Source organism: Plasmodium inui (genome assembly GCF_000524495.1).
Source record: "Plasmodium inui San Antonio 1 unplaced genomic scaffold supercont1.5, whole genome shotgun sequence".
In the NCBI taxonomy this organism is placed as follows: Eukaryota; Apicomplexa; class Aconoidasida; order Haemosporida; family Plasmodiidae; genus Plasmodium; species Plasmodium inui.
The window spans coordinates 362,765-374,858 of record NW_008481839.1 but is presented as its reverse complement, the minus strand read 5'-3'; the positions used below and the strand labels follow the sequence as shown (position 1 = coordinate 374,858).

Below are 12,094 nucleotides of genomic sequence, written 5' to 3'. Positions count from 1 at the left end.
TAGCTAAATAAATACACTTTTTTTTTTTTTTTTTTTTTTCCTTGTCTGTTCAGGTATAACAGCCAAATGTAGCTTTTTTTTTTTTTCCCGCTAAAGGAAGCACAAAAGCAAAATTTAACCTGACCTGTTCACAGCGATACACTGCTAAGACAACAAAGGCACATTTGCACACTTGGGTTTTATTTGCACTATTTCGAACTGAACAATCAGATCTAAGTCTTCCTTATGGCAATAATTTAATCACCCCTTCGGGAGTACATTTCGGTGAAGTGAGGCTTTCCATTTTTGCGAAAAATAAGGCAAATGCAGTGCCCGCCATGTTGTACACCTACAAGATTGCCTGTTTGAAGCGTAACAGGTGTAATCAACGAACAAATGGGAAAACAGACAAGTGCGCAAAACTGAGGTCATTGGAGCTTCAAATTAATGCTAGTGGGATCACTTAGTCGACTTCCAAATTGTGAAAAGTGTAAACATATGTGGTGGGAACGTCTTAAGGGGTACGTAATTTTGCCGGTCCATTTTTAGGAAAAAAAATGCATCTTCCCTTGTTTCCCTTCAAAGGAAAAGGGCGAAGCATGGGCTTTAAATCCTTCTAGCGACGGCCACCCAATGAGGCTCGTCCGCTTTCCCCTTTTAATCTCGCAAAAAAGATTTGCATTCATGCGAGGGGGACCAACATCACAAAATGGGGAATAACAACAAAATTTATACATATTTCTATTTAAAAATGGTTAAAATGTTTTTACAATGTTTTCTTTTTTTTTTTGTGAAAATGTGACATATGTACGTAGTTCATGTGTGTGCATATGTACGCATGAATGCCGGCATACCCACACCGAAGGTGCAAGTGCCCACAAACACACACATGTAGAGATATATACATATGCACGTACAAGGCTTATTATAACACAAAAAAAAAAAAAAAAAAAAAAACACTAACAAGGATGTTAATTTGCATTTCATTTTTGCATTAATTGGATAAAAAGGGGAAAGGCTGGCATGGCGTACTTTGTTACTTCCCCATGGAAAGTTACGCGCTGAGAGGTTATATCCGTGGAGACTCACATTTGGTCGGATTTGCCTCAGTATTCCCTGTCCTTGTACGGCACGGATCTGGCGTTGTAGTTGGCCTTCTTGTTAATCCCTGGCGCGCCGTTCTGCCCGCTGCTTTTGAAGCTGTCTCGCTTGTGCTGGCTGACTTCGCTGTTATGAATACTGTTATGGTTGCCATAGTTTCCGTATCCGCTGTGGTGTTTGTAAATGCCATGGGTCTGCCCTCCCTGACCCCCGTACCCGCCGCGGTTCTCGTTCTTGTACCTCGCATTGTGGGAAGTGTTGTAGGGCGCGTCATAGTTCGGATTATCCCTGCTGGGCGGGTTTCTATGCGATGCATAGCTGCTGTCGTAGGCGTTGTTATAGTTGCTCTCCTTTTTGCTGTCGTAAGTGTGCACCGGGGTTGCATTTTTGGGGACCTTGTACATGGTGATGTTTTTGTAAATTGATGGCGCGTAACTGTTGCCGTAACTGGGATTTTGATTTTGATAGGCTTGATGATTTTGGTGGCTCCAATAATTTGGGCCGTGATGGTAGGAAGCGTGGTTCTTGGGGGCACTCATGTGCGAGCTGTAATTCGCGCTGGCGTAGTTGCTTCGGTGATCCCGACCAACGTGGCCCCCGTAATTGGCGCTGCCATAGCCGCCTCCTCCGTAGCCACCACTTCCATAGACGCCTCCTCCATGATCGCCTCGCCCGTAACCACCTCCTCCATAGTTACCACTTCCATAGCCGCCCCCGTAATTTACGACATAACTTCTCGGCTGGCTACCCTTCGTGTAGGAGTAAATATGCGGGTGGTTCGCACTTAGGCTGTTCAAGATCATCCTCTTCGCCGCGGGTGCGTTAAACCTCAGTTTCCTCTCCTCGTTGTTGATGTCAACCACGGTGAGCACCTTCCTTGGTCTCCTATGGTTTGGCAAAAGCGATGAGCGGTGTTTTATAAGTTCGGGTTGGACAAAGAAAGCGCTATTACACGTGGTGGAAAAATTGGACGAGAATTTAAAAATTTTCTTTAAAATGTTAACGTCACTGTCTTCGTGTCTGCAATTGAGATAGCCAAACAGGTTCACGTCTTGTTTGTTACTTATCGGGATGGTTAAGTTCATGTTCTTAAAAAACTGGTCGTATGGGGTTGCGCTGCTGTTTGCGATGTTGGTGCCTCCCCCTTTCTGTTGCTGCTCGGCTGCCTGTTCCACGTTGGTTGGTGCCCCGCTAACAGCAGGGGGCTGCACCTCGATGGTACTTGCAGCGGGCGGATTGCCATTCACATTGCCTGTGCTACCCATATCAGCATCGTTCTTCTTATCATCCCCCCCTTTCATTTTCTTCACGTATGCCTTTATCGACTTGGTAATTTGCTTCGAAAGAGTGTGTGAACAGTTCATATAAATTTTGTTCATCCCCCTGCGATTCCTCTTCCTCTCTTCCTCATTCAAGGTGTCATTCAGCTCTCTAGCATGTTTGATAATTCTCTCCTTGTCGACAAAAGGGAGAAGGATAACCCACTGGTATTTGTACTTCTTGCCGTTTTCTTCCTCCTTAAATGTTTTGGGGTAAAAATCAATAATGGGGGAATCATGTCGTACCATTAACTCTCGATACCTCTCAGGTAGGCAGTGACTAGAATTCGATGGCAACACACAGAGGAGCTGCTCAAGGGGAAGAATCGGTTCGTCCTTTTGGAAGGTAAAATTCACATTGTCAATAATTAAGTCTGATGACAGGGGTGCATAATAGTAGGGGTAATACCAATGCCACATGGGACAGGATTGGAAATAATAGGAAAGAACCCAGGCCAACCCCTCAATATATTTGTATACCACTTCTTTGACGAAATCGTCCACATAGTCGCTCTCGTCCAAATGGAACTTGGACTTGTAGTATCTTATTCTGATCAATTCTGGATTTTCATCCCCCCCAAGTTCTACGTCCTCTTTAGGGTTTTCACATTCGTTTGCCTTTTTGATCGCCTCCTTAAGGAGCATGTTAAACTCGTTAATATCGTTGATGCGTCTGGTTTCCTCGTCTTCTATGTCCCATTGAAGGTCTCCTTTGGGGGGAGGACCCCCCGGTTGTGCTGCCTCGTTGTTGGTCTCTTCCTTACATTGTGCGGCCTCCCCGTTAGTCTCTTCCTTACATTGTGCTGCCTCCCCATTGCGCTGTACCTTCTGTAGCGCCTCCCCCGATATAGGAGCTTCCTCCCCGATCACGCTCTGCAAAGTCGACGGTTCGTTGTTTGGCGCCTGTTCCGAAATGGAAGACGACGCCGGGCGCACGAGGAAGTTGATGCTCTTCTCGCCTTTCTTTTCCTTAAATTTGAAATTCCTGATCGGCTGCATGCTCTGTATTTTGGACTCATACAGCATTTTCTTATTAACAGGTGCGGGAGGCGATACCACGGAGGCTAGCGAGGTTGCTGATGCTGTCCCGGTTTGGGTGGCTACCACCATGGAGTCACTGTGACCGTTGCCCCTCTTCATGTTGACGTCCTTAAACTGTAGGCTTCCTGCATTTGAATTGGCAAGTCCCCCTCCAACATTATCATAATCGCGACTCTTTCCGGGAGCATTCCCAAACATCGCAGCGATGTTGCCCGAACCATCATTTTGCTCATCAGTGCACTTAACCCTCTTTAGGGAGTCCTTTTGCTGGTCCCGCTTTTCTCTTTTCTTCTTAAAATCGTATTGCGAAATGAACGTTTCCCTTTCGACCTCCGCGATGAAGGATACATATTTGGAAAAGGGCTTCAAATTAATCTTGCCCTCGTTAATTAGGTAGTCCCCCAGCACGGGCAGCACCTTCTGGTATAGTAAAACTAACTGATCTATGCTCCCCGCGGCAATCGAAATGGAAGGCAAATGCGGAAGGAAGTCATTTCCGCAGAGAAAGCAGATAAAAATAAAATCGTCAATGCATCTTTCCAGGTTGTAATTCCCATCAAAGAGGAAATCCTTCGACAGGTACTCCCTCAGAATGGTCAAGTCCAAGATCTGCAATTCGTTCCAATTCTCACTATTAATCAAACAGTTATGACTTCTGTGTATGTTAGCATAATGTGGGTCATTATATTTGGTATACATTTTTTTCGTTTTTCTCGTGTGGGTGGTACACAGAGGTAAATCCTGCTTGCTCTTCAACATCCCGACAAAGTCCTTATTTTGAACCTTCTCCTCCCCTTTAGAATCTAGAATAATTATTTCTCTTAAAATGTAAAAATATGGTTCATGGCTAGCTAGGGATAACATGATTAAGTCGGCGTCCATCCCGTGGATTACATGTCTCGTGTTAGGATCGTAGCCAGGTTGAGCCCTCTGCGATTTTATGAAATTAAAAATTTTGTGTTCCCCTTCTCCACAAACATTAGCATCAGAAAAAATGACCACAATGTTTTTCCATTTGTCATCATTTGTAATTTTGTGCTCCACGAAATATTTCAAAGCAACGGACAATTCATACATGAACTGAGTCCCTGGGGTTATAATGTTACTGTCCCAGAAGGTGAACTCCTCTGGAACTATTCGATTTTCTAATAAGAATTTTTCCCTCAATTGGATGTATGCATTTCTTTCAATTTCTGAGCAGAGGATGGACTTAAACCTTCGACTCCTCTGCTGGTTCATTTTGGCCTTAGGAGCCACTCCGTCAATGGCCATGTAGAGAAGTTTCTTCGGCTCGATTATATCGAACAGACGTTCTATGTAGAGGAAGATATTTAGAAATATTTCTTCGTTACTTTTCGCTCTCTTGCTATTGTCACTGTGCGAGCACAGGTGGATTATTCCATTCATGTCGAGATACAAATTGTCAAAGTATCCATTTATGTTATCTGAGCAATGGGTTTCATCTGTGTTGTTTACGTAATCGCTCAGGTCTGGTACTCTATAGGTGGCCTTTCCTTCCCCATCCCGGTGTCCGTCTTGAATCTTCGTTCTCCTCGCGTACACATCGCTGTCTCTCGTCTCGTAGGTTGCTTTGGCTATTTTTGGGTACCTAGTAACCAGCCATCGGTAGAAGGTTGGTACTCCCATGCTTCGCGGGCGTTTTCTGGTTTATCCTTCGCCTGCTCGAGTGGAAAGATTTGAGGAGCACGTTCTGAGGAGCACGTTTTTAGGACTATTCCAGGATGGAAACCTTTTGGGTCACTATAACTCTAGGTTAGCTTCCTCTCCGTGAGAACTTCTTCACCCCCCCTTTTTTTTATGGCAGATTTTTTGGAGCTGTTACTGCTCAAAGGAAAAAATATATCCAGTTCTATTTACTTATTAAAACTGTGTAAGACTTTAGGGATGAATCCTTCGCACACTGAATAATTTATTTTGATATAGAGAGTGGTCTATTCTGTCACTACGTGATGATATGAATGACAGAAAACATATGCTCTGCATACCTTTTTTTACTGTTCCATTTTTCACACGGGTCAGTATTCCTCTCGTACATATATCGATAGGTGTATATAAGCGAGTTGACCATCACGCGCATCATATGGATATGCATATGTACATGCACGTGCTGGGGGTAGAACTGGGCTGACCTCCCAAAATGGGGGGTTGAAAAATATTTTCGTGAATTCTCCTGATGGGCATAAAACGTGCTAACGTCTGTGCACATGTGCGAGTGGGGTTTCTTTGCACGAAGGGGAGGGGTGAGGAGGGGAGGTCTTCCACGTCACACGATGGTTCAGCCTAGATGTGCTTAACCGACTCGCGTAATACACTGTGCATCACTCGGGATATTATTCCCCCGTGTAGTATTTTATCTACGTCTGGACGCGTAGGTGCCTACAGAAATGTGGACACTAGCAGGCCGCAATTTTTGTGCGCAGGTGGCATAAGCTGCGTCAAATGACCAAACAGTTACGGTTCGACGGATACGCTTCTAATATGCAGTATATGTGCATTTATTTTATGCTTCCTTGGGCACATCTTTGTGTAGATCTCTATGAGCAGTTTTTGTCTCCTCCGTGGTTATATCATTTGGCCGCTCGATAGGGTTGAAAATCCGGTAATGCATCGCTGCGTCACTTTTTCATTTGCTCTCTAGTTGTACAGTCCGGAGTGGCGTCTCCGATGGGCGCTTCGAAACTGCGTAACCGGGGCTGCAAATGCGAGCGGAAAACTCAAGTCCTTTCTCCTCCTCAGAAGTGGCACGTCGGTTAGCAGAACAAGGCAAAGGGGGGCAGCTGCTGCGGTATGTATTTCAATATACGGACTGGAGGAAATACATGTAACATTGGTGGGGAGGTGTCCTCTCGTTCATCTGCTCTTACATTATTAGCTGCTCGCTGTTCACGAATTCTTTTTTGAAGAATTTTAAAACGGGAATCTAATCTCCAATATGAAACAAACTCGACTTCATTTCGCTTCGTACCATTTCGTATCATTTCGTTTGAATTAGTTTCGCTTCGTTTCTTCGAAAATTTTTTTTCCTTTTTCTTTTTATCTCCCTGAGTGGATTTTAATTTCATCCCAATTCGAAATGCTTGGCTTTGTCGCCTTCAGCAGGGGGTGATTCCTAATAAGAGGTTCGTCGCTTAGCATGCGCGGGTGGAAGCTTTGATGCGCAAAGGGGGAATTTACTACTCCAGTGGGAGGCCTTCAAATATGCGCATAGGCACACGTGTGAAATGAGTGATAAGTAATGTAAGCTTGTTCAGTTGACGTTCACCTGAATGGCTGTTTTGTTTTTCACTTTTAGCGCGTCAAGTATATCTCTTCACTTGATGAGCTGGAAGAATGAATCTCCAGGCGAGGGAACATACATATAAATAAACATATACATGGAAATATATACATACAAATATATACATACAAATATGTAAATACAAATATATACATACAGACATATACATACAAATATATACATATATGAGTATATATATGCATATATTGCTTTTCCCGAAGTGCCTTTTTTTTAAAAAGCGCCAGGCCAAATGAACGAGAGCTTAAAAACGTGCGGCTATTTTTCGTATATGCAACTAGCTTTTTTGAAAAAAAAAAAAAAAATACCAGTACGTAAATAGTACATACATAGCGCGCACATTTTGCGTACATATGGAATGCGTAGCACATCGTGGAACAGTGCGGGGGCGGAAACCATCTTACGTTTCATCCGAGTGAGCCAAGTACAGTCATCTTCTGCGGAAGGGCCAATCTTGCAATTTGTTCCAGGGAGCGTGAATCAAATGCTGCCCTGATGGGCCTCATGACATTTGTGATGTTCTATCCGTTCCCATAAAAGAGCGATAGTACAGGGAAAACGGAAAAATTGCCCAAGGTGGTCCAACAAAAAAAAGTACAGCTGAAAATAACAAAAACTACAATAAGAGGCTAGTACAATGAAAAGTACTATGTATTGCCTCTCCCAAATAGAATTCACCTCGGGGAAAATAATCACCCTTTGCGATTTGTCGTATGATGGTATTATAAGTGCAGGTCCCCCTTTTAAGCATTTGTTCTCCTGAAAGAAAAAAAACGGAGCAGTTTGTTGCTAGCTCTTTTTTTTTTTTTAAATCTACATACATGGAAGGGGGAAAACGGGAGGGTAAATCTGTGTAACATCACACCCCATTTACTTGGTTAAAATTGGCTCTAACAATCTGCCGCATATTTTATGTTACACTTTCTTTTTCCACTTTTTATCTCATTTTTTTTTTTGTTAAACAAACTGATCCCCCCGTTTGACATTGCGCAAAAAAAAAGAAAAAAAAACGCTGACGCCCAAACGCTTTCGTCACCGACTTTTGCAAAAAATGAACGCTGAAAAGGCTGAAGCGAACTCGAGGCTTCTAGAGCTTTCGAAGAGGAACCTGGAAAATGTAGGCCCTCCGTTGTGTGTCTCACCTTTCGCGAGTACACGCGTAGACATATGTTCCCACCCCTATGCGCTCATTCCCCGTGCGCACACATTACATGGGCACGTGGCTGTCTTTCCCCTCTTTGGCAGAAAACGAAGAAGGAGCTGGAACAGAAACAAAAGCAGGAGTACGTATACACAGCTCGAGTTTGCTAGCACCCCCCCCCGCCTTAATAAAACACACACAACGATTACACCTCTACATGATTGTGCACTTGCACATGCTTTGCTTAGCTGTATCGTGTATCTCAACAAATGTGCGGAATGATGTTCGCCGATGTATTCCCAAATGGGTGCACTTTACCAGTAACCACTCGCATACGTCGCATTTTCCATTCGTTGTGATAGGGAACAGCAGGAGCAGAGGAGGATCATCATGAAATCCCTGTTGACCCCGGATGCGCATGCACGCTGTAAAGAAAGAAGTGTCCTTTTAAGAGTGCTGGGCTGGCAAGAGAGGCAGTACCGGAAGGACTAGCGCCGCCGAGAAGTATAACAAGTGAGCAAAAGTATAATGCAATTTTGACTAACCCGAACCGCTCGCCACTTTTACTTTTCAGTATCGAGGATAGCCATTGTGAAGGAAGAGAAGGCCAGGCGAATCGAGGACATAATCATAAGGGTAAAAGCTAACAGAGAGAGAAAAAAAAAGAGTGATGCACAAAAAAGGGGACATAAAAGGAGTTAATTTAAGAGGATGTGCATAATGACTCTTTCGGCATGGTTGTAAAAAATGGGGTCTTTTCCACCCTTGCCTTTCCTTCGTATCGCTTTATTCTGAAAAAAAAAATCCCAACGACCAACGTTGCAATGATATAGTGAAGTAATCACGTGTGCACATGTCCCACATGTTCCCTTCATATGTTCCTACCATTTGTTCTCTCCTTTCTTTCAGAATAGCCAAATGGGTCTGCTTCAAAGAAAAATCGATGACCAGCAGCTAATTAAAATTATCGAGGTTTGTTTGCGCGCGATTGGGTGTAAAGCAGGGATGTGCTGTAGGCCTCCATGTTTGCTTTCCCCATTCTCGCGTCCCCATCTGTTGCTGCGCTCACATGCACACCGTTGTAGCGCCTCATTTGTTTTTCTTCATTTTTTGTTTGTTCCTATGCTTATTTGTTTCATTCTTTCCTCGACTTCACTTTCCCCCTGCAGCAAGTGAGCGAAAAGATTTACAAAAAGGAACCAGTGATAGAAGTAAGTCCTCACAGACAGTTCGAATGAGTGCGTATATGTCTGTGCACAGCTGGGGAGAAAAAAAAAAAACTCCCCTCCATGTGAAGTTATTTTCCATGTTTGCTGATGCTCCCCATGGTCAGGGCCCCCCACACCCCTGCGTGCGTGTGTATTCCGTTGCTCAAAAAAAAAGTGATATACATAATTCCCTCTGTGCAGATAAGACGAAGGAAACAGTTCGATGACGATGATGACTTCAACGAAGAAGACTACACGTGAACGCGCGCAGTTGCGACGTGGATAATTTTTTTTTTTTTTTTTTTAAAAATCATTTGTAGAATAAATTCAAGCTTTGTTGCTGCCCGTGGCTTGGTTGTAGGCAAAAAGAAGGGGAAAAGAGCGAACGCTGAAAATGACTTTTATCAATTGTTTTTTTTTTCCCCCTGCTTTTATTAATTTTTGTCAGTATAAGCTAGTTCGTATCAAGCATATTATTCTTTCGATTCCTCTATATTTCATTTTATTCCCTTATGTTCCCTTTTTTTTTTTTTTTTTTCTTTTCCTTTTTTTTTGGATTTCGCGCCTCTCTGCGTTTTATGTTGTCCCGGGACACGTTCCCACTTTCTACGCCCCACGTTTTTATCCCCACCCCCCAATAATTAACACCAACCATTTTAATTAATATGTGGCCCATGTTCTACCTCGCGGTGTAAAGATTATGTGTCTCGAGGAGATTGCCCCCCCTTTTGTTAGAAGTCTGCCTGGGTAGACAACCCCTCGTTACGTGATTTAGCCAAACTGGAGTGGCGCCAAGAAAAGGCACGTCGAAGCCTTCCTTTTCCTGTCCTGGTTCCCTTTTCCCCCACCCCCCCTGGAGACGCTTAAAATAGGGTCTTTTTGGATGGGAAGAAAATATTATCCCATTTGTGGATGCACAAAAAAAGTGTGCCACCGTCTCAAGTTGCAACGCTCTCACTCCAGGTCGTAAGTTTTGCTTCCCTCGTCAGATTGGTCCCTTTTAACCAAACATCAATCCTTGCAGGCTTCCCTTCTTTTTCCCCCACCATGAAGGGTAGAGCGTATATTTGGGTTGCCCTCCTGTTGGCTTGCCTACCCTCTCGTTTTAAAAATTTAGACAAGGACGTTTCTGCCCCGGTATGCAGAACTGACGATGTGTACACGGGGGATTCCTTTTTCCCTTTCAAGAAAAAAAAATACGTCCTCTATGATGTGAACATCGGAGAAGGTTTCAATGTAGGTGTTGACGATGGATGACGGATTAGGGCGGCATTTTCTGGGCTATTAGCAAAAGTGGCTGAAAGAAGGGATCCCCCAGATGGGTTGCCCCCTTCCCCGGGTCCTGGCAGAATTTCGTGTTAATGCTATGCAATGAGTAGTCCACTTATGCACATTTTTACGCCGATTCCCCTCGCACAGTGGATACAACTTCTCCCCATGTTTGCGTCGCTTTTCCCCCCCCGCGCACAGCTGCAGAAGGAAGTACTATACCGAGTCGCGCTGGCCGTGTACTACCTCAACAAGGAGGAGCGGACAAACGTGTATTATCTTGTGTTGCCTCCCTGGTGCTACGTCACCCACTGGGGAATGCAGGAAACACACAACAGAATTAAGTGGGACCTTTTCTTCAATCTGAAGGCTCTCCAAAATGTGATCCCCGTGATGGAGTACACGGAATATGAGGGACAGTTTGGGCCGCACGCGGACTACATCCTTTCGTATCGACATGCCATTGAAGATTGGTCGAAAAGGAAGGAAAAAAAAAGCTTCCAAGTTGTTGATATAGACAAATGTAACGTGAAAGATTATAAATTGAAAAAAAATCTATGTAAAAATTGTGACCATAAATATTCAGTTGTATATTCAGGAAATTGCACAAATGTGAAGGGAAAAAAAACGGAGTGTTTCGAATTTTTTTTTATAACTAGCTATTTTGTAAGCTCCACTCTTTCAGACATATTTCACTACGACACGGATTCTGTCCTTATCAAACATGGAAGCAGCATCCTGGTTGCTTTCATGAACGAATTGGAGGAAGCCAATTTGGAGGATGTTCTCCCATACAGTGAATATTTAATAAACGAGGGAAACCAGTTTGTTGAGAAAACTTTCAAGTCGAGTAATAACTACATAAGTTGCCATCTGAGGTACACGGACTTTAGGAAAATCGCAAAATATGACGTGTCGCCTGTAGCCATTTCACTCTTAAAATTGCTTTACATCATGTTTTTGCGAAAAAGTGACATCATTTTTGTATCAACTGATGAGAAGAAGGAAGTTAAAAAAGTGATTGATAGGCAATTTCCTCAATTTAAACATTTTTTTTTTTTTTACGAAAATGAAAAGTTGCACACAGGACAGGTTGCTATCGTTGACCAGTGGATTTGCACACGTTCAGGGACATTTGTGGGGAACATTTTTTCCAGATTCAGCATACACATAAAATGGGAGCGATCTTTAATCGGTAAGGGTGGGCCGGATCACAATTTGGATCTTTGCGGTTACAGCATTAGCACCGATAAGGAGTTGCGAAAAAAGTATTCCGACATTCAAGATGCCCCCCTCGATGAGGAGGTCCTGCAGAAGCTGCACCCCTTGTACATGCGCCTCTCACAAACAGATAGAAATTTCATCAGGACGATTTGCTACGACTCTACGTATCATTACCCCCAGAATGTGAGCATCTACCGGAGGGGAAGCGGCGGGAAAAAGAGCGATTAAAATAGTTGGCTTGATAGGGTAAAATATTTCGCTTGATCGGCTAAAATAGTTGCGGGCAAAAGCGGGGCTGGCCATGTGGGCGCGCTGGAGCATGACTGTGCTGATGGGCAGACGGAGAGGCGACCCAACCCCATTGAGGGACCTCTAATCAAGCCGCTATCTCCTCCACGGGATGCTTCACCCCGGTGGTGTATCGGCGGTATACCTGCGGCGTGTCACCGCTAAAAACGCAATGGTGAGTGCCTCCCCGTCGCCCGATCATTGGTGC

At 43.9% G+C, this 12,094-nt stretch overlaps 3 protein-coding genes across 3 annotated transcripts; 2 read left to right on the top strand and 1 right to left on the bottom strand.

Moving 5' to 3' along the window:
• Positions 1-1,085: 1,085 nt before the first annotated feature.
• C922_01530 (protein Xni) lies at positions 1,086-5,087 on the bottom strand (the record flags this gene model as incomplete). Its single annotated transcript, XM_008817133.1, has 1 exon — positions 1,086-5,087. The coding sequence occupies one exon, from the start codon at positions 5,085-5,087 to the stop codon at positions 1,086-1,088; it is 4,002 nt and encodes a 1,333-aa protein (XP_008815355.1).
• Positions 5,088-7,807: 2,720 nt separating this feature from the next.
• On the top strand, positions 7,808-9,366 carry C922_01529 (programmed cell death protein 5; the record flags this gene model as incomplete). The annotated part of the gene is made up of 7 exons (XM_008817132.1): positions 7,808-7,873; positions 8,002-8,039; positions 8,260-8,324; positions 8,472-8,533; positions 8,807-8,869; positions 9,067-9,108; positions 9,307-9,366. The coding sequence occupies 7 exons, from the start codon at positions 7,808-7,810 to the stop codon at positions 9,364-9,366; spliced, it is 396 nt and encodes a 131-aa protein (XP_008815354.1).
• Positions 9,367-10,152: 786 nt separating this feature from the next.
• Positions 10,153-11,826, top strand: C922_01528 (hypothetical protein; the record flags this gene model as incomplete). The annotated part of the gene is made up of 2 exons (XM_008817131.1): positions 10,153-10,341; positions 10,576-11,826. 2 exons carry the CDS (start codon positions 10,153-10,155, stop codon positions 11,824-11,826), a joined length of 1,440 nt encoding a protein of 479 aa, XP_008815353.1.
• Between the last annotated feature and the right edge of the window lie 268 nt (positions 11,827-12,094).